The sequence below is a fragment of the Bufo bufo genome, chromosome 2 (assembly GCF_905171765.1).
Source record: "Bufo bufo chromosome 2, aBufBuf1.1, whole genome shotgun sequence".
NCBI lineage: Eukaryota > Metazoa > Chordata > Amphibia > Anura > Bufonidae > Bufo > Bufo bufo.
In genome coordinates, this window is record NC_053390.1 from 471,540,709 (window position 1) to 471,563,277 (window position 22,569).

Below are 22,569 nucleotides of genomic sequence, written 5' to 3' on the forward strand. Positions count from 1 at the left end.
ATGCATTCCAATACAGAAGTATTGGAATGCATTGTAAAAGGGATTAGACCCCCAAAAGTTGAAGTCCCAAAGGGGGACAAAAAATAAAGTAAAATAAAAGTTGAAAAAATAAAGTTTTCCCCCCAAAAAATTTAAGTTTCAAGTAAAAATAAACAAAAACTTAATTTTCCCCAAATAAAGTAAAAAAAAAATAGGGGAAAAAAAAAGTTTACATATTGGGTATCGCCGCCTCCGTATCGACCGGCTCTATAAACATATCACATGACCTAACCCCTCAGATGAACACCGTAAAAAATAAACTGTGCTAAATAAACCTTTTTTTGTCACCTTACATCAGTGTAAAGTGTAACAGCAAGCAATCAAAAAGTCATATGCACCCCAAAATAATGCCAATCAAACCGTCATCTCATCCTGCAAAAAATGAGACCCTACCTAAGATAATCGCCCAAAAACTAAAAAAACTATGGCTCTCAGAAGATGGAGACACTAAAACATGATTATTTTTTTTTGTTTCAAAAATATTATTGTGTAAAACTTACATAAATAAAAAAAGTATACATATTAGGTATCGCTGCATCCGTGACAACCTGATCTATAAAAATATCACACGATCTAACCTGTCAGATGAATGTTGTAAATAACAAAAAATAAAAACTGTGCCAAAACAGCTATTTCTTAACTTGCCTCACAAAAAGTGTAATATAGAGCAACCAAAAATCATATGTACTCTAAACTAGTACCAACAAAACTGCCACCCTATCCCGTAGTTTCTAAAATGGGGTCACTTTCATGGAGTTTCTAATCTAGGGGCGCATCAGGGGTGCTTCAAATGGGACATGGTGTCAAAAAAAACCAGTCCAGCAAAGTCTGCCTTCCAAAAACCGTATGGCATTCCTTTTCTTCTGCGCCCTGCCGTGTGCCCGTACAGCATTTTACAACCACATATGGGGTGTTTCTGTAAACTGCAGAATCGGGGCCATAAATATTGAGTTTGGTTTGGCTGTTAACCCTTGCTTTGTAACTGGAAAAAAATTATTAAAATGGAAAATCTGCCAAAAAAGTGAAATTTTGAAATTGTATCTCTATTTTCCATTAATTCTTGTGGAAGACCTAAAGGGTTAACAAAGTTTGTAAAATCAGTTTTGAATACCTTGAGAGGTGTAGTTTATAGAATGGGGTCATTTTTGGGTGGTTTCTATTATGTAAGCCTCGCAAAGTGACTTTAAACCTGAACTGGTCCCTAGAAATTGGGTTTTTGAAAATGTCTGTCTGAAAAATTTGCTTCTAAACTTCTAAGCCTTGTAACATCCCCAAAAAATTAAATCATTCCCAAAATGATCCAAACATGAAGTAGACATATGGGGAATGTAAAGTAATAACTATTTTTGGAGGTATTACTATGTATTATAGAAGTACAGAAATTGAAACTTGGAAATGTGCAATTTTTTGCAAATTTTTGGTAAATTTGGTATTTTTTTTAATAAATAAAAAAAAAAATGAATTTTTTTTACTTCATTTTACCAGTGTCATGAAGTACAATATGTGACGAAAAAACAATCTCCAAATGGCCTAGAAAGTCAAAGCGTTTTAAAGTTATCAGCACTTAAAGTGACACTGGTCAGATTTGCAAAAAATGGCCAAGTCCTTAAGGTGAAATAGGGCTGAGTCCTTAACCTCCTCCCGACCGCCTAACGCAGGGATGCGTCCTGCGGGCGGTTTGTTCCTCGTAGACGCATCATCTCGCGAGATTACGAGCATAGCCGGCCCGCGCATGCGCAGTGGGGGCCGGTAAAAGTTACAGGAGAAGTTCGTCACCAGCCTGCCAGCCAATGATCATCGCTGGCAGGTTTGTGACTTTAAAAAAATCGAATCACAAGCCATTTAACACATTATATTTATAAATATAATGTGTTAAATGGCTTCTGTGCTCTCTGCTGGGTCCTTTTCGTTGGTTGGTCCCAGCAGAGAGCACATATCACTGAGTACACCAAGCACAGCACATTTAGCCCTTGATCACCCCTGTCAATCACTAGTGAAAGGGAAAAAAGTGATCAATGTAAACTGTCACTTTTTTCCCCCCACCAGTATTGACTGTTAAGTTTTGATTAGTTTAGGCCCCTTTGGTAGTTGGCTTCAGTTAGCGCCCACCGCACCGCAGTCACCGATTCGCTGATTAGCGTATCGCTAATCAGCATTGGTACTTTTATAGTATCTGTAAGTGATCAGAACTGATCACAGTCAGATCTATAATAGTATTAGTGTCACCTTAGCTCGCCCTCCACCCAAAACGCAGTGTTTGCCCTATCGGGCCTGATCGGTCGCCCACACGTGCGTTCACCCACGTTTTTTTTTTTATCACTGCACATTCACTACACAAGCGCTGCGGCGATAAAAAAAAATCTGTTTTGATATTTTTTATCAATCGCGGCGGCTTCCTGTACTTCGCTAGCCTCCCATTTGTAAGACAGGCTTGCTTTTTTTCTTGGGTAGTCTCAGGGAATACCCCCTAAATTTAGTTGACCAAATGGCAAGTAAGGGGTATTCTTCTGACCCAGTCGGATGAGGAATGGGAACCCTTATCTGACTAATACGAACCTGTAGAAAGCAGTCAAAGTTGACCCAAAGTTCAGACGATGAGGTTGAGGTCCCTGATACCACCAGGCGTACCCGGCACTGTGTTGCTAGACCACAGGTTGCGCAGGATCCGCTTCAAGGGCAGCAGAGTGGGGCTGGCGCTGTCGGATTACGTGGTGAGGCATACACCAGCAGCGCAGCCCATCCTGGACCTAGTACCAGCACTGCCGTAGAACATGGTGAAGTGGCGAGCACCAGAAGGGCAGTTGAAGCTGGTACAGTGGCACGTGCAGTAGTTCCCCGTCGCAGCCACCGCACAGACAGGCCCGTAGAGTCCCTGAGGTGCTGGCAAACCCTGATTGGCAGCCCCCATCTTCAGCCGCACCAGTAGTTCCCCCTTTCACCGCCCAGTCTGGAGTTCGGGTTGAGACGGATCGGCACTGTTTTTTTTTAGCTGTTCTTCACTGCGGAGCTCTTAGACTTAGTCGTGGCAGAAACAAACCGGTATGCCACTCAATTTATAGCCGCCAACCCGGGAAGCTTTTATGCCCAGTCTTTCCGGTGGAAACCCGTCCAAGTTTCCGAATTTAAAACTTTTCTGGGCCTTCTCCTCAACATGGGCCTGACAAAAAAGCATGAATTGTGGTCATATTGGTCCACGAACCCAATTTATCACATGCCCATGTTCTCCTTGCCGCCATGTCCAGGACACTATTTGAGACCATCCTGCGTTTCCTGCACTTTAGTGATAATAGCACCTCTCGTCCCAGAGGCCACCCAGCTTTTGACCGGCTCCACAAAATTCGGCCCCTCATAGACCACTTTAACACCAAATTTGCAGATTTGTATACCCCTGAACAAAACATCTGCATAGACGAGTCCCTGATACATTTTACCGGGCGCCTTGGCTTCAAACAATACATCCCAAGCAAGCGCGCCCGGTATGGGGTCAAATTGTATAAGCTCTGTGAAAGGGCCACAGGCTATACGCACAAATTTTGTGTCTATGAGGGTAAAGATCAGACCCTGGAGCCGGTCGGTTGCCCTGACTACCTGGGGAGCAGTGGGAAGACAGTCTGGGACTTGGTGTCACCCTTATTTGGCAAGGGGTACCATTTTTATGTGGACAATTTCTACACAAGTGTGCCCCTCTTCAGGCATTTGTTCCTAGAACTGATTGGCTGCTGTGGCACCGCGCGACCTAGTCGCCGGGGCTTCCCCCAACGGCTCGTTACCACCCGTCTTGCAAGGGGGGAGAGGGCTGCCTTGTTTAACGAAGAACTGTTTGCGGTGAAATGGAGAGACAAGCGTGACGTTTACATGCTCTCCTCCATTCACGCAGACACGACAATCCAAATTGAACGAGCAACTGAAGTCATTGAAAAGCCCCTCTGTGTTCACAACTATAATTTGCTCATGGGAGGGGTGGACTTCAATGACCAGATGTTGGCTCCTTATTTACTCTCCCGCAGGACCAGACGCTGGTATAAGAAGGTGTCTGTATATTTAATTCAATTGGCTGTATATAATAGTTTTGTTCTCTACAGTAAGGCTGGGAGAACAAGATCCTTCCTCAAATTTCAGGAAGAGATCATTGAGAACCTCCTGTATCCAGGAGGTTCCGTGGCCCCATCCACCAGTGTAGTGAGCCGTCTACACGAGCGACATTTCCCCAATGTCGTTGCTGGTACCTCAACCCAAGCGTCGCCCCGAAAAAGATGTCGTGTCTGTAGCAGGAGTGGAATAATGCGTGACACCCGCTATTTCTGTCCTGACTGCCCTGACCACCCTGCCCTATGCTTAGGGGAGTGTTTCCGGGAGTACCACACACAGGTACACTTAGTATAGGGATTGTGTGACACAGACGTCTTAGGGCCCTTTCACACAGAGCTGCTGCAAACCTCTCCTTTCACCTGGGACAAAGTGCATAATGTACTTCGCCACATCTCTGGGCGATTTGCGCTTTGCACATTGTCCCATGGGGAAGGAGAGGTTTGTCTTATAAAGGTAAAAAAAAAAAAGAAATCGCAGGTAAGCAAAAAAGTTAATGTTTCAAAAGTTCAATAAAGTTTATAAAAGTTAATGTTCTGTTCAAATGTTATATAATGTTAATAAATTGATTGCGTTGCGACCTGTTTTTTTATTTTTTTTTTGTTTTGTTATTTTACCTTCTAGGTGGACCAACTGATGAACCAGCTGCAGCACTGATGTGCATTCTGACAGAAGCATTGCGCTGCTGTCAGATTACACAAAAGTCTGTGTATGCGGCGCTGCAAGACGAGATTTCTCCTCTGCAGTAAAAAAGATACGTTTGCCGAGGCTTATGAGCTGAGGGGCGGTGTTCATATGCTTTGGCAAACACTTTGTATATAAAAATAAAAAAATTCCGCCAATGATTTATTCATCCACATCGATTGATGTGAATGGAGAAATCGGGTTTGCCAGGGCATACGGGCTGAGTGGGTTTGGATGTTGGGCGGAGCTCCTATGTCCTGGCAGACGCCTTTCCCCCTCCTTTTTTTTTTTTTTTGCACATTGATCGATGCGAATGAAGAAATCTGTGCCGTTCATTTTTTTTTCAGCCCAGAGGCTGAAGGGGAAAAAAAAACTCATTACCCGTATGCTCAATATAAGGAGAATAGCAGAAACTCCTAATGCTGGCCATACATGTAATGATTGTGGAGACCCTCAAATGCCAGGGCAGTACAAACACCCCACAAATGACCCCATTTTGGAAAGAAGACACCCCAAGGTATTTCGTGAGGGGCATGGCGAGTTCATGTAAAATAAACATTTTTGTCACAAGTTAGTGGAATATGAGACTTTGTAAGAAAAAAAAAAAAAATCATTTTCCGCTAACTTGTGACAAAAAATAAAAACTTTCATGAACTCACTATGCCCATCAGCAAATACCTTAGGGTGTCTACTTTCCGAAATGGGGTCATTTGTGGGGTGTTTCTACTGTCTGGCCATTCTAGAACCTCAGGAAACATGACAGGTGCTCAGAAAGTCAGAGCTGCTTCAAAATGCGGAAATTCTAATTTTTGTACCATAGTTTGTAAACGCTATAACTTTTGCGCAAACCAAACCAATAAATATACACTTATTGCATTTTTTTTTATCAAAGACATGTAGAACAATAAATTTAGAGAAAAATTTATATAGAAATGTAGTTTTACAACTGAAAGTGAAAAATTTCGTTTTTTTGCTAAAATTTCGGTCAATTTCTATTAATAACAAAAAAAGTAAAAATTTCAGCAGCAATGAAATACCACCAAATGAAAGCTCTATTAGTGAGAAGAAAAGGAGGTAAAATTAATTTGGGTGGTAAGTTGTATGATCGAGCAATAAACCGTGAAAGTAGTGTAGTGCAGAATTGTAAAAAGTGGTCTGGTCATTAAGGGGGTTTAAGCTAGGGGAGCTGAGGTGGTTAAGGGGTTAAGGATCTGTCCATGTGCACAATGCCTAAGAAGGATAGGAAGGATAATCCAGTAATAGTTGTTATATTATTCTCCCTTTATGGAATGATAGAGATTATTCTAAAGGAAACCCTGCCACTCTATGTTGAATGTATCCATAAAAGACAATAGTTCATCATATGTATGCTTCATCCAAGAGCACATTTCAAATAAACAGATCCAACAGGACCTTTCCGAAGCCGTATCTTGGTATGGAAGGTGGATGGAGGGTGAGTCAGTTGGTTGCTCCATCGTTTGAATAAATGATGGAACACCAATCACAATGCAGCTTTCAGTTTTCACAAGCAGAATACGAAATGAAAGTTGTGATTGTTTGCTATTAGCAACAAAGACTGTTTTTTTTTTTTTAAATATCTGTTAGACAAGGTTATAAATCTCCCCCATTTTGACAGTAATACATTTATAAAGGGTTATCCTCACGAAGACTCTTTCACAGTATACTTTGTTTACTTGTCCCCTACAGAAATGGCATATGAGTATTGGAGTAGATGGGGAAAGCAGATATTTTTCGTGCTCGATATGGCGGTAAAGTATTACAGCCTTTGCTTTTTATTCTGGCCTCCATCTTTGTTTCGTATATTCTAAATACGTTTTGATTATCTTGTTTTTAAGGCCTCTGGGAACATCTTATTTGTTTTTCACAAAGTTCAAAGCTGAAGTGTCTGGAGGGAAAATAAAGTTCTGTGAAGCTTATGTGAGTATGAAATTATTCTTGGTAGAATGACTGGAAAACGTCAGTGTTTACACAAGTGGAATTTCACGTTGGCATGTACCTCTGATAGTTGCAACCGAGTATACGTATACAGCATGGTAGATGTGCTTTCCAGTGCCTGACTGTTTTAGGAAAGCATGGCAGTTTCTCTTTATTATGCATTTAATGAAAAATATATTTTGGCATGCCAGTTCAAGAAATGCCAAAAATACAGTGTTTGCATCTCTCCTAACACACAGCGCTTCCCAGTACACGGATTATACAATTGTAGTCTGAACATAACCTAATGCACCTTAGTAACATGAGGTAAGACTGCCACTGGATTTTTACTTTAGTACATTTTTCATTATGCAGGATTATAAAAACCCTACCATGTTGCAAATAAAATTTTATGTTATAGTAACTGTAAAAGTCTATAATATACTTTAAGGGTTTTCTAGGAATTAATAAATTTTCTGAAAATTCCTAAATATTACTTTATTATAAGCACATTCCCAAATGGCATGTATTATTTATAATGGCTTGTTTTCTCTAGGGGCAAGTATCGGAAAATAAAATGGCACACACAAAATGTGTCCTAATACAGCTGGATAGGTTACTACTTCAAAGCAGTTGGCTAAAGACCTGTCTCAGCTCTCCTCACTACTCTTGCTGTCATGAATTAGGATCTTAGATAAGATATTAGCTGTGTGTAGTAATGAAGTAAAGTGAAAGTACAGAGAAGACTGACAAGACAGACTGCTGTCTGGATGTGGTAATGTACACAAGAACTGCTCATTAACCACTTCCCCCACCCGTCCCCCTCTCTGTACTTTCACTTCACTTTACACTTTAGGACAGCAAAGAGTAGTGAGGAGACAGCTCAGCTAACTACTTTGAAGTAACCCATCCAAAGCTATATGGGAATGTGTTTACAAAAAAGCAATATTTCCATATATTCAGTAATTTTATTAACATCTAGAAAACTCATTTAATCTCAAAATTCTTTGCTGGCATCCACCACAAGGCTGCTGTGTGACAGCAAAGCAGCAGCAGTGCTGCATCCACAGCAGTACCTTAATATGGTCCAATGCCTGTATCTAAATCTTTAAAAAACAAGAGCTTTGCATTGACTTTGCTTGGCTGTCCAAAGCTATGGAGTATTTGTTCATGTAAAGTATATGGGATTCGTACTCCACCAGCTCAGGCAGCAGAGCTGTTGAAAGCTAAAGGGGCAGAGCACTCTGAGAAGTGCTTCTGCTCCTTTTTTTTTTTTTTTTGTTTGTTTCTTATTACAAAGCTTTTAGGTACCCTTAAAATGGCACTGCTAGTAAAGTAACATGTAAACAGCCAGGTCCTTTGCCATTTTATGATTGGCTGAACAGTCAGGGTATGCCCACACATGCAGGTTATTGACTTTTTTGATGAGAAAACCAGTAGTGGATTAAAGAGATTTAGAAGAATGGCTACACGGTCAGGTTTCCTGGTGCAGTAATAATTTTGGATCATAAAAGGAGAAAAAGTATAAAGGGCAAGTACTACTACTTTGATGCTGGAACAGTTTTAATACTTCTGACATACAAAATTAAAACCTAAATTACAAACTAAAAGATTAAGTTGTTTAAAGTTCATACATTCTACTTATGTCTGCATACACATCATCATGTGTTCATTAGAACTCAAAAGGCCAAAGATAACGGTCCAGATCTGAATCAGATTTAACATATGGAGTAATTAGGTGCAGTGGGTGATTACAAGTGCAGCTGCTCAATTTCTTCCCCCTGTGCACAGTTAGACTACTTTCACACTAGCGGCAGGACAGAACCGCCAGGCTCCTCACACTGTCGGATCCGTGCTGCCGCTATTTCGCCGTGCCGCCGGACTGCCGCTCGGTCCCAATTGACTATAATGGAGATGGGGGCGGAGCTCTGGCACGGCAAGTGTCCACCGGACTAAAAGTACTGCATGTCCGACTTTTAGTCCGTCGGCCTCTCACCTCGCACTGCCGTGCTGCGCCGGAACTCCGCCCCCATCCCCATTATGGTCAATGGGGACGGAGCGACGGCACGACGAAATAGCAGCAGGACGGATCCGACAGGGTGAACAGCCTGTCGGATCCGTCCTGCTGCTAGTGTGGAAGTAGCATAAGACAATTTTATCTAACTTACCTTGCAAAACAAACTTAACAAGTTGCGAGACAGTAGAAGTCCAGTTGCCTAGGAGTAGCATGAAAGTTCACCAGATCATCAAACGAGTTGTCCCCCAAAGAAATGACAATTTGCTAAAGGGACACACACCTTAAGGTCTAAAGATCACACCACTAGCCCCCTGCCTGATGTCAGGGAGAGGCTAGTATGTATGCTAAATGGACTTTTACAACCAAGTTTTATGAGGTCAGTTCTTGGCTCAGAATATTTCCACTAAGATATATTTTCTTGTGGGCATCATAGCTACTTCATACCACCTTAATCCAAACCGTCATAATGTTCCACACATGGAAGAGTTAGAGGCAGTACTGGCTAAATTCCTTAATTATTACATCTTACAGAGCCCTGATTGAGGTGACGTTAAGGCCTCTTGCACATGAACGTTGTGTGCCCGTGGCCGTATTTGCGGCCTGCATACGGCGGGGCCGCATTACACAGGCACCGGCATGTGTCCACTCCGCATCACGGATCACTTAAATGGGTCCACAAACACGGAGATGCGGAACGGAAGCACGGATCGGCTCCCCACGGAAGCACTACGAAGTGCTTCCGTGGTGTTTCTGTCCATGCCTCCGCACTGCAAAAAATATAACTTGTTCTAATTTTTTTTGCGGCGAGGACAGATCACGGGCCCATTCAAGTTGAATGGGTCTCGATCCGTCCCGGCAGCCGCACGGACGTTGCGGTCCCCAATGCACAGAACTGATGCACAACGTTTATGTGCAAGAGGCCTAACGGAGATGATGCTGGTAGATGGTCTAATTCCAATCCTGAGCAGCACAGTGCCAAGTTATGGATTAGGTCCAGTATTTCTTTATGAATATTCATCTGTATGGGTTTTTTATGCATGACCCATTCTGCAGGTCAAGGTGTCCTCCGCCTGACCTTTTTAACGGTCCCACCAGGTCCCTGAGGAAATCTGTAATGCCAGGATGGGGTTTATGATTGATATTACTGTCTGAGTGAAGTGGTTCTGCTTCCCGGATTTTGTTTAGACAGACCTTTTTGTGTTCTGGTTTCGGGATTAAACCATTCACAATTTTTATGGCCAGCCACAAGAACGTTAGGGGGCTTCTACTACTCCTATCTAAAAAATCATTATGATATCTATACCACCACAAACATGGTAAAGGGAACCTGTCACCATGAAAATGCAATGTACGTGACAGGGTGCATGTTATAGAGCAGGAGAATATGAGCTGATTTATATATAAGACTTATGGGAAAAGATTCAGTGAAACTTGAAATTTATTCATTCCTGCTCATTCTGGTCTTTGAGGTCAAGGAGGTGGTCCAATCAGTCTCCCTCTATGACTGTGTATACAGAGATAGCTGTCAATCACTGATAGGACCGCCTCCTTGACTTCAAAGCAGCAGAATGAGCAGGTATTTAAATGTATAAATTTAAAGTTGAAATAAATGAATTTATTGAATTTTGTCCCATAAAACTATATATCGGTCTGCTCAGCTTCTCCAGCTCTAATGTGCTGTCTTCAGCTCACACACAATGTTCAATATGAAAGCTTCCCTTTAACTTTACTAACCACTTTATGTGGGAAAAACAGTTTTATGTGAATACCTTTTTATAAAAATAAAAAAAACTACCGTATAACTTTAGTCTCATTAAGAGATTTCACAAAGCAGGCCTATGGTTGCCATGGCAATCCACCCGCACCCTGTAATAATGGGTGACAGTGAGAACACCCTCACTTTGTGTAGTCATGAAGATGTTGCAGCCAGCACCTGCTGAGGATTACTTGGGCACAACTCTTATGTCCACTCCATCCACTGGACGTAGCTATACACCCATGTGTGATATGTCCATATTTTCAATGACTATTTGCTGTATATTGCGGTTTTAGTTTTTAGTTTTTTAAACTAGTCCATACCACCAGATGCCTCTCCATCCAATAGAGAAAGTAAGGTACCTGTAATGTTTAAGTGCCTTCTGATGATAAAATTCCTTTATACTTATGTGTCCGTGTTTGTTTAATCTGCCAGATATAATCTATAATTCTACATCCTAGCTTTTCTAGTTAACCATGTCTTCTTTTTAAGTCTCAGGCAGATAAACCACTGAAAAAGTCAGAATATGAAATAAAGAATACGACCGGTGAGTTTTTAATTTTTATAAAAAAAATATATATTTTTTTTTTATTAAAAGCACCTAGTGGCAAGTATATAGATCAGGTTTCTGAAACTTCATTTAAAAGGTTCTGTACCTTTTGATTACTGATTTATGCTTAACTTCAATGGGGCTGAGCAGCGTCCAGGCCAGTGATAATGGTCATGATGTCACTGGCCCTCCGGGAAACAGCAAAAGGGTTGTGGTGGTGCCTTCTCAAACAGCTAATCGGTGGGGGTCCCGGGTGTCTGACGCCTGCTGATGATCTATCCAGAGGATCATCAGTAATCAAAAGGTGTAGAACCTCTTTAGGGTCCATTCACACGTCCGTTATAACACTCCGTTTCCGTTCCGAATCAAATAGGAAAGTTTTTTCGGATCCATTAATTTCAATTGCCTCTGCAAAAATGCGGACACCAATCATAGTGCTGTCTGAATCCGTTCAGTTTTCCTATTTTCGAGTATGCGGATCCTGAAAAAAATTAAGCTTGTCCCACTTTCTGTCCGTTTTTCGGGTCCGTTGTCCATTCAAGTCAATGGATCCGCATAAATGCGGATGACATGCACAAAACCATCCGATTTTTGCGGATCCCTTGACAGGAAAATGGATCAAAAAAAAAAAACGGAATAACGGAAACACGGAACGGATTCGGAAGCACTTTAGTAAAAAAAACGGAAGGTTGTACTGAAAAACGGATCCGCAAAAAAAAGGAACGTTTATCTGGAAAGGTAAAAATAGTGACGTGTGAATGGACCCTTAACTCCTTAGTGACCACCCATACATGTTTTTACGGCGGTCACTAAGGGGCCTTAGGCTGGGCTGCTGCTTTTTTACGGCTGCCCAGTCTAAGCGCTGCACGAGTCCCTCGGGGAGCGGGGACCTGGCTCTCACATGAGAGCATCGGCCCTGCTCTAACAGCCCGGGCCGGCAGGAGTGCCGATCTGGGCTGTTTAACACTTTACATGCCGCAGGCAATGGCGCCCGCCGCATGTAAAGTGCTGACAGATGGAGCAGACTCCCTCTGTCTTCCATCGGCACCCCGCAAATGTGATCGTGGGGTGCCGATGTGTGTGTGTGTGTGTGAAGGCTGCCTGGGGTCTAAAGTAGGCCCCAGACCAGCCTTGAGTGATTTCCAGTAGGCTGCGCCTCTGACGCAGCCTGCTGGTCAATGTCAGAATAGCATTGCCATTAAAATTCAATGCACTATAGGGATAGTGCCTTGCATTTTAATAGCAATAAAAAAGCTGTTTGTTATAGTCCCCTCGTGGGACGATTAAGTGTTAAAAAAAAAAAAATTATTGAATAAAAAAATTCTCATTAACCCCTTAAGGACTTAGGACGTATCGGTACGGCATGGATCCCGAGTCCTTAAGGACCCATGACGTACCGGTACGTCATAACTTGAAATCTGTATTCCGGCGCCCGAGGGGTTAATCGGAACGGGATTTCGGCTGAAATCATTCAGCCGGCATCCCGTAACAATGCAGGGGGGGGGGTCATTTGACCCCCCCCCCGCATCGGCGATCGCAGAAAACCGCAGGTCAATTCAGACCTGCGGTTTGCTGCGCTTTGTGCAGTTTCTGATCCCCGCGGGCCCTGACCGCGGGGATCAGAAGCTTTAGTGTCCCTAAAATATATATTTTACACCCCCCCCCTCACCCCTGCATGGTTTTTTGCCGGCGGGTGGTGCAGGGGGGGAGTTGTGGGCGGTGCGGGAGGCGGGCGGTGCGGCAGGCGGGATCGCGATCCCCCGCCCGCCTCCCCTTGTATAATCGTTGGTCTCTAGTGGGTATACCAGGGTGCCAGCACATTGCTGGCACCCTGGTATAAACGGCTGACATCGATGATGCGATGTCATCCGTTTAACCCTTTCCATACAGCGGTCCGTACGGACCGCTGTATGGAAAAAGTTAACGGTAAGAGGGAGCTCCCTCCCTCTCCCATCGGGGGGGCTGCTGTGCCTTTGCAGCCCCCCGATGGAGAGGGAGAGAGCCCCCAGACAGCCCCCCTCAGCCCTGTGCTTACCCTTCCCCGTCTGCGAAGTTCTGACAACTACTGAGCAGACGGGGAAGGTTCCCATGGCAACAGGACGCCTCTCAGGCATCCTGCTGTCCATGGTGCTGAACAGATCTGTGCTAAAGGCAGAGATCTGTTCAGACAAAGTGTAAGTAAAATACAGTACTGTACAATATATATTGTTCTGTACTGTATTATACAGACATCAGACCCACTGGATCTTCAAAAACCAAGTGGGTCTGGGTCAAAAAAAAAGTGAAAAAAAGTAAAAATCCAAAAACACATTTATCACTGATTAAAAATGAAAAAAATAAAATTCCCTACACATGTTTGGTATCGCCGCGTCCGTAACGACCTGATCTATAAAACGGTCATGTTACTTTCCCCGCACGGTGAACGCCATAAAAATAAAAAAAATAAAAACTATTAGGAAATTGAAATTTTGCCCACCTTACTTCCCAAAAAAGGTAATAAAAGTGATCAAAAAAGTCGCATGTACGCCAAAATAGTACCAATCAAACCGTCATCTCATCCCGCAAAAATCATACCCTACCCAAGATAATCGCCCAAAAAACTGAAAAAACTATGGCTCTTAGACTATGGAAACACTAAAACATGATTCTTTTGGTTTCAAAAATGAAATCATTGTGTAAAACTTAAATAAATAAATAAAAAGTATATCATATTAGGTATTGCCGCGTCCGTATCGACCGGCTCTATAAAAATATCACATGACCTAACCCCTCAGGTGACCACCGTAAAAAAATTAAAATAAAAACGGTGTAAAAAAAGCAATTTTTTTGTCATCTTACGTCACAAAAAGTGTAATAGCAAGCGATCAAAAAGTCATATGCACCCCAAAATAGTGCCACTCAAACCGTCATCTCATCCCGCAAAAAATGAGACCCTACTTAAGATAATCGCCCAAAAACTGAAAAAAACTATGGCTCTTAGACTATGGAGACACTAAAACATTTTTTTTATTTTAAAAATGAAATCATTGTGTAAAACTTACATAAATAAAAAAAATTGTATACATATTAGGTATCGCCGCGTCCGTGACAACCTGCTCTATAAAATTACCACATGATCTAACCTGTCAGATGAATGTTGTAAATAACAAAAAAAAAACTTGCCAAAAAATCTATTTCTTGTTACCTTGCCGCACAAAAAAGTGTAATATAGAGCAACCAAAAATCATATGTACCCTAAACTAGTACCAACAAAAACTGCCACCCTATCCCGTAGTTTCTAAAATGGGGTCACTTTCATGGAGTTTCTAATCTAGGGGCGCATCAGGGGTGCTTCAAATGGGACATGGTGTCAAAAAACCAGTCCAGCAAAATCTGGCTTCCAAAAACCATACGGCGCACCTTTCCCTCTACGCCCTACTGTGTGCCCGTACAGTAGTTTACGGCCACATATGGGGTGTTTCTGTAAACTACAGAATCAGGCCATAAATAATGAGTTTTGTTTGGCTGTTAACCCTTGCTTTGTAACTGGAAAAAAAAATATTAAAATGGAAAATCTGCACAAAAAAGTGAAATTTTGAAATTGTATCACTATTTTCCAATTAAATCTTGTGCAACACCTAAAGGGTTAACAAAGTTTGTAAAATCAGTTTTGAATACCTTGAGGGGTGTAGTTTCTTAGATGGGGTCACTTTTATGAGTTTCTACTCTAGGGGTGCATCAGGGGGGCTTTCAAATGGACATGGTGTCAAAAAAACAGTCCAGCAAAATCTGCTTCCAAAAACCATTACGGCGCACCTTTCACTCTGCGCCCCTGCTGTGTGCCCGTACAGTAGTTTACGGTCACATATGGGGTGTTTCTGTAAACGGCAGAGTCAGGGCAATAAGATACAGTCTTGTTTGGCTGTTAAACCCTTGCTTTGTTAGTGGAAAAAATGGGTTTAAAATGGAAATTAGGCAAAAAAAAAAGAAATTCGCAAATTTCATCCCCATTTGCCAATAACTCTTGTGCAACACCCTAAAGGGTTAACGAAGTTTGTAAAATCAGTTTTGAATACCTTGAGGGGTTGTAGTTTATATAATGGGGTCATTTTTGGGCGGTTTCTATTATGTAAGCCTCGCAAAGTGACTTCAGACCTGTAGTGGTCCTAAAAATTGGGTTTTTGTAAATTTCTGAAAAATTTCAAGATTTGCTTCTAAGCGTTATAACATCCCCAAAAAATAAAATATCAATCCCAAAATGCTACAAACATGAAGTAGACATATGGGGAATGTAAAGTAATCACAATTTTTGGGGGTATTACTATGTATTACTGAAGTAGAGAAACTGAAAGTTTGAAATTTGCTAATTTTTCTAAATTTTTGGTAAATATGGTATTTTTTTATGCAAAAAAAATTAACTTTTTTGACCCAATTTTAGCAGTGTCATGAAGTACAATATGTGACGAAAAAACAATCTCAGAACGGCCTGGATAAGTCAATGCGTTTAAAGTTAGAGCACCTTTAAGTGACACTGGTCAGATTTGCAAAAAATGGCCTGGTCCTTAAGGTGAAATAGGGCTGAGTCCTTAACCTCTTAAGGACATAGGGCGTACAGGTACGCCCCTTGTGCCCTGGTACTTAAGGACACAGGGCGTACATGTACGCCTGTGTATTTTCGATCACTGCCGTGCGGCTGGCAGTGATCGGAACCCGGTGCCTGCTCAAATCATGAGCAGGCACCTAGGCTAAATTCGCGGGGGGGTCCCGTGACCCCCCCCATGTCGGCGATCGCGGCAAACCGCAGGTCAATTCAGACCTGCGGTTTGCTGCGATTTCTGAAGTTTCTGGTCCTCGCGGTCCCTGACCGCGGGGATCAGAAACTTTATATGCCTAAAAAAAAGTTTTATTCATCCCCCCCCTGCACCCCCGAATGATTTTTATGGTGGCGGGAGATGCAGGGGGAGGGTTGTGGGCGGTGCGGCAGGCGGGATCGCGATCCCCCGCCCGCCTCCCCTTGTATAATCGTTGGTGTCTAGTGGGGATACCAGGGTGCCAGCACATTGCTGGCACCCTGGTATAACGGCTGGACATCTGCGATGCGATGTCAGCCGTTTAAACCCTTTCCATACAGCGGTCGTACGGACCGCTGTAGGAAAAGGTTAACAGCGCAGGGAGCTCCCTCCCTCTCCCATCGGGGGGCTGCTGTGCCTTTGCAGCCCCCCGATGGGGAGGGAGAGAGCCCCCGAGAGATCCCCTCCTTACCTTCCCCGTCTGCGAAGTTCTGAGCAGTACTGAGCAGACGGGGAAGGTTCCCATGGCAACAGGGACGCCTCTCAGGCGTCCTGCTGTCCATGGTGCTGAACAGATCTGTGCTGAAAGGCATAGATCTGTTCAGTGTAAGTAAAATACAGTACAGAACAATATATAATTGTACTGTATTATACAGACATCAGACCCCACTGGGTCAAAAAAAGTGGGTCTGGGTCAAAAAAAAAGTGAATAAAAGTGAAAAAAAAGTAAAATCAAAAAAACACATTTATCACTGATAAAAATGAAAAAAATAAAATTCCCTACACTGTTTGGTATCGCCGCGTCCGTAACGACCTGATCTATAAAACGGTCATGTTACTTTACCCGAAGCGTTGAACACATAAAAATAAAAAATAAAAAACTATGATGAAATTGAAATTTTGCCCACCTTACTTCCCAAAAAAGGTAATAAAAGTGATCAAAAAAGTCGCATGTACGCCAAAATTGTAACAATCAAAACCGTCATCTCATCCCGCAAAAATCATACCCTACCCAAGATAATCGCCCAAAACTGAAAAAAACTATGGCTCTTAGACTATGGAAACACTAAAACATGATTTTTTTTGTTTCAAAAAATGAAATCATTGTGTAAAAACTTACATAAATAAAAAAAAAGTATACATATTAGGTATCGCCGCGTCCGTATCGCCCGGCTCTATAAAAATCACATGATCTAACCCTCAGATGACCACCGTAAAAAATAAAAATAAAAACGGTTGTAAAAAAAGCATTTTTTGTCATCTTACGTCACAAAAAGTGTAATAGCAAGCAATCAAAAAGGTCCTATGCACCCCAAAAAGATGCCAATCAAAACCGTCATCTCATCCCGCAAAAAATGAGACCCTACTTAAGATAATCGCCCAAAAACTGAAAAAACTATGGCTCTTAGACTATGGAGACACAAACATTTTTTTGGTTTTAAAAATGAAATCATTGTATAAAACTTACATAAATAAAAAAAATTGTATACATATTAGGTATCTCCGCGTCGTGACAACCTGCTCTATAAAATTACCACATGATCTAACCTGTCAGATGAATGTTGTAAATAACAAAAAAAAAAAACGGTGCCAAAAAAGCTATTTCTTGTTACCTTGCCGCACAAAAAGTGTAATATAGAGCAACAAAAAATCATATGTACCCTAAACTAGTAACCAACAAAACTGCCACCCTATCCCGTAGTTTCTAAAATGGGGTCACTTTTTTGGAGTTTCTACTCTAGGGGTGCATCAGGGGGCTTCAAATGGCACATGGTGTCAAAAAAACCAGTCCAGCAAAATATGCCTTCCAAAAACCATATGGTGTTCCTTTCCTTCTGCGCCCTGCGTGTGCCCGTACAGCTGTTTACGACCACATATGGGGTTGTTTCTGTAAACTACAGAATTAGGGCCATAAATAATAAGTTTTGTTTGGCTGTTAACCCTTGCTTTGTAACTGGAAAAAATATTAAAATGGAAAATCTGCCAAAAAAGTGAAATTTTGAAATTGTATCTCTATTTTCCATTAAATCTTTGCAACACCTAAAGGGTTAACAAAGTTTGTAAAATCAGTTTTGAATACCTTGAGGGTGTGTAGTTTCTTAGATGGGGTCACTTTTATGGAGTTTCTACTCTAGGGGTGCATCAGTGGGGGCTTCAAATGGGACATGGTGCCAAAAAAAACAGTCCAGCAAAATCAGCCCTCCAAAAACCAAACGGCGCACCTTTCACTCTACGCCCCGCTGTGTGCCCGTACAGTAGTTTACGCCACATATGGGGTGTTTCTGTGTAAACAGCAGAGTCAGGGCAATAAAGATACAGTCTTGTTTGGCTGTTAACCCTTGCTTTGTTAGTGGAAAAAAAGGGTTAAATGGTAAAATTAGGCAAAAAAATGAAATTCTCAAATTTTCATCGCCATTTGCCAATAACTCTTGTGCAACACCTAAAGGGTTAACGACGTATGTTAAAATCAGTTTTATGAATACCTTGAGGGGTGTAGTTTCTTAGATGGGGTCACTTTTATGGAGTTTTCCACTCTAGGGGTGCATCAGGGGGCTTCAAATGGGACATGGTGTTAAATAAACCAGTCCATAAAAATCAGCCTTCCAAAAACCAAATGGCGCACCTTTCACTCTACGCCCCGCTGTGTGGCCGTACAGTAGTTTACGGCCACATAATAGGGTGTTTCTGTAAATGGCAGAGTCAGGGCAATAAAGATACAGTCTTGTTTGGCTGTTAACCCTTGGTTTGTTAGTGGAAAAAATGGGTTAAAATGAAAAATTAGACAAAAATATGAAATTTTCAAATTTCCTCCCTATTTGCCAATAACTCTTGGTGCAACACCTAAAGGGTTAACAACGTATGCAAAATCAGTTTTGAATACCTTGAGGGGTTGTAGTTTCTTAGATGGGGTCATTTTTGGGTGGTTTCTATAATGTAAGCCTCGCAAAGTGACGAGACCTGAACTGGTACCCTAGAAATTGAGTTTTGTAAATTTCGGAAAAATTTCAAGATTTGCTTCTAAACTTCTAAGCCTTATAACATCCCCAAAAAATAAATATCATTCCCAAAAACAATTTCAAACATGAAGTAGACATATGGGGAAGGTAAAGTCATCACAATTTTTGGGGGTTATTACTATGTATTACAGAAGAGAGAAACTGAAACTTTGAAATTTTGCAAATTTTTTTCAAATTTTTGTTAAATTAGGTATTTTTTGGTGCAAAAAAAATTTTTTTTTTTTACTCATTTTACCAGTGTCATGAAGTACAATATGTGACGAAAAAACAATCTCAGCACGGCCTGGATAAGTCAAACCGTTTTAAAGTTATCAGCACTTAAAGGGACTCTGGTCAGATTTTCAAAAAATGGCCTGGTCCTAAGGTGTAAAAAGGCTGTGTCGTTAAGGGGTTAAAAAATAAAGTGTTTTTTTTTTTTTCTCCATTTGAAAATACGCTTTTCAATGAAAAAAAATTGTACGCACATGTTCAGTATCGCCGAGTCTAACTACCCGGACTACATAAATATTATGTAAATTAAATAAAAAGTAAGAATTAGTCTTACCGATAATGATATTTCCAGGAGTCCGACATGACAGCACTACATGGAGGTTGTCTCCCCCGCCCACTATTGGGACAGGAAACAGAGAGAGGTTAAAAGCCCCCCCCACCCACCTTCACCAGTGTTTTATAGATTATCACACAATAATGGGTATCGTAATGCAAAAGAAAAATACTCTAAACATTAGGGAGGGAACTACCAGTGCTGTCATATCGGACTCCTGGAAATATCATTACCGGTAAGACTAATTAGTACTTTCCAGGACGTCCTCCATGACAGCACTACATGAAGTAGGAATACCAAATTAATCCAATAACTAGGGAGGCAGAATCTGCGGTTAGGAGAAGATCGTCTAAATAAGGTACAATCTTTATTCCTTTCAGTCTGAGGAAGGCTACTATCTCTATTACCAGCTTTGTAAATACCCTAGGGGCTGTTGATATCCCAAAGGGCAGGCACTGAAACTGATAATGATTTATTTTCCCCGCTTCTCTTACTGTGAATATTAGGAATTTTTTGGTGGTCTGGATGTATTGGCACATGGTAGTAAGCATCTTTTAAGTCCAAGGTGCACATTACCGCTCCCTGAGAAATGAGGGGTGTCGTTGATCTTACTGATTCCATCTTGAAGCGGCGATACTTTATAAAGACGTTTAGGGGTTTTAGGTTGATTATAGTTCTGAATGAACCATCTGGCTTTTTGACCAGGAATAATCTTGAATAGTAGCCCCTGCCTTCCTGATCTACAGGGACGCGGGTCACTGCGCCTAGATTCCTTAATTTCGCAACGTCTTTAAGAGAGGTTTTTTGTGACGTACCTTCTCCGTACCCTGTCAGCACAAATTTTTGTTGCGGAGCTGATATAAATTCTATCTTGTATCCTTCTTAGAATAATTTGGAGAGCACCATGGGTTCTGAGTTATTTGGCTCCATGCTGGGAGAAAGGATCTTAATTCTCCCCCGACTGGCCTGGCGTCATTGTTTGTTGTCTTGGGAAGTGTTGGGGTTAAGCAGAAATCCTCTGCCCTTACCCCCTTTTGGATAGGACCATCTCCCCGACTTCCCCTTATCTTTATACGTTTGGTTCTTTGGCTGGAATTTTTTACGAAAAAAATGTGTCTTCCTAGTTTTGGTCTCTGGAAAACCTATTTTTTTTTATCTGAGGCTTTCTCAAGGATTTTATCCAGGCTAGGCCCAAACACATATGATCCTGAAAATGGAATTGCACACAATTTATTCTTTGAGGTAAAGATCGCCAGACCAGCTTTCTTTAACCACAGAGCTCTCCTTGCGGTGTTCAGAAGGGCCCCACTTTTAGCTGCGAACCTGACTGACTCAGCCGAGGCGTCCGCTGTAAAGGCAGTTGCCATCTTTAGGAGCGGGATAGTCTCCAAAATGTCTTCCCTGGGGGCTCCCATTGACAAATGATTCTCCAGCTGAGATAACCACATTAGTAAGGATCTAGCCACTGATGCCCGGAAATTAAGGCCGCAGAAGCCCCCCAAGATTTTCTCAGGAGACCATCAGCCTTGCGGTCCATGTGGTCTTTCAGCTGGGAGGAGTCCTCAAATGGGATCTCTGTTTTTTTTAGCTACCCTGGCGACTGGGGTGTCTATTTTAGGGATTTCTTCCCATAATTTAGTATCCTCCTTGTCAAAGGATAAGCGACATTTGAATTCCCTAGGAATAAAAAGCCTTTTCTCTACATCTTCCCACTCATTCAAGATCATTTGTTTTAAACTGGAATTCAAGGGAAAAACCTTTCTCTTTTTCGTAATTAGGCCAGCAAACATTTCCTCCAGAATGGATCTCTTTGCCGGTTCATCCGAGATATCCATGGTCTGCCTAACTGCAGTCAGGAGGGAATCCATGTCCTCAGTTGAGAAACAGTATTTACGTTTTTCTTCATGGGATGAGGAAGGCAAGGACTCCTCTTCTACCTCTTCTTCCGAATATTCCACCTCTATAACCTCTGGGTCTGATTCTAAGACTTCTCTAGGTCTTTTCATCCCAGTGGTTTGCTCAGCCACCTTAGGCGTTATCAGGGAGGAAACTGAAGCTTTAACTTCTTCTTTAATGATGGCCCTAAGGACGGTTAATAGGGACGACTGTTCCTCTTTCATCATTTTATTAATACAGTCCGCACAAAGCTTCTTTGTATATGAGTCCTGAAGCCTTTTGCTGCAGATAGCACATCTTTTAGGCTTCTTTTTACTCTCCACTTTGAGGGTAGGATCTTTTTCTCCCTAAGAGACATGATGATAGAAAAGCAATGCTTTGCTACACCTATCCTTATACCCTCCATTGTAGTGCTGGGTTACTCACATGTCCTTGGGCAGGAGGGTCTGGGGACTGCTCTCTCATACCGGATGAATCCATAACTGAGGGACTCACACTTAGCCCAACCAGAATTTAAATGCCACTGGCACTTACCCCTCCTGTCGTGGATGCTCCTCCCATTTCACGTTCCGGTCATTCCCAGGAATTCCGGATGGGACGCGAGGCCGGAACGCCAGGCCTCCAGCGTCCCTCGCCGTGGGGATTGATTGCAGGGCGCCGCCATACTGGATCCGGTGTCGGAGGTTACGCGCATGCGCACTCCTTCCCGGCGTCTTTACATCACTTCCGGCTCAGCGCAGAAGGCCGGAAGTGACAGAAGACGCTCCGACTCCCGCGCGGTCTACCCTGGAGGAAGCATCCTGCAGCCCAGAGCCCCAGCGGGGTTGCGGCTACCGTTCCCCAGCCCCTAGGATCTTTGTTCCCAGCAGTGAGCCTCATGACCCACAGGTACTGGAGGGGCTGGGAGGCTAAGGGACCCCAGCTTAAGGGTTTTAGCCCGGCAAAATAAAAAAAAGAAAAGGAAAAAAATTTAAAAGGTCCAAAGAGACCTTCTCTCTGCCCCGTCCATTATTGGGACAGGAAAAAACACTGGTGAAGGTGGGTGGGGGGGGGAGCTTTTAACCTCTCTGTTTCCTGTCCCAATAGTGGGCGGGGGAGACTACCTCCATGTAGTGCTGTCATGGAGGACGTCCTGGAAAAATAAATAAAAAGATAGAATTGCTAATTTATTCTTAGTTGCCACCGAAAAAACATAATAACAAGCGATCAAAAAGGGTTTATTGCAAAAAAAAAAAGTTGTAAAATGTAAAAAAAACTATGCATTTGGTATCACTGT

At 42.2% G+C, this 22,569-nt stretch overlaps 1 protein-coding gene across 1 annotated transcript in view; it reads left to right on the plus strand.

Annotated features, from left to right (window-relative positions):
* The window catches only part of MYDGF (myeloid derived growth factor), a 59,179-nt gene that overhangs the window by 29,759 nt on the left and 6,851 nt on the right, over nucleotides 1–22,569 (plus strand). The window contains exons 3-5 of the mRNA XM_040417732.1: nucleotides 6,517–6,578; nucleotides 6,666–6,747; nucleotides 11,010–11,064. Coding sequence (XP_040273666.1) covers nucleotides 6,517–6,578; nucleotides 6,666–6,747; nucleotides 11,010–11,064 — 199 coding nt within the window. The remainder of the gene's footprint in view (nucleotides 1–6,516; nucleotides 6,579–6,665; nucleotides 6,748–11,009; nucleotides 11,065–22,569) is intronic.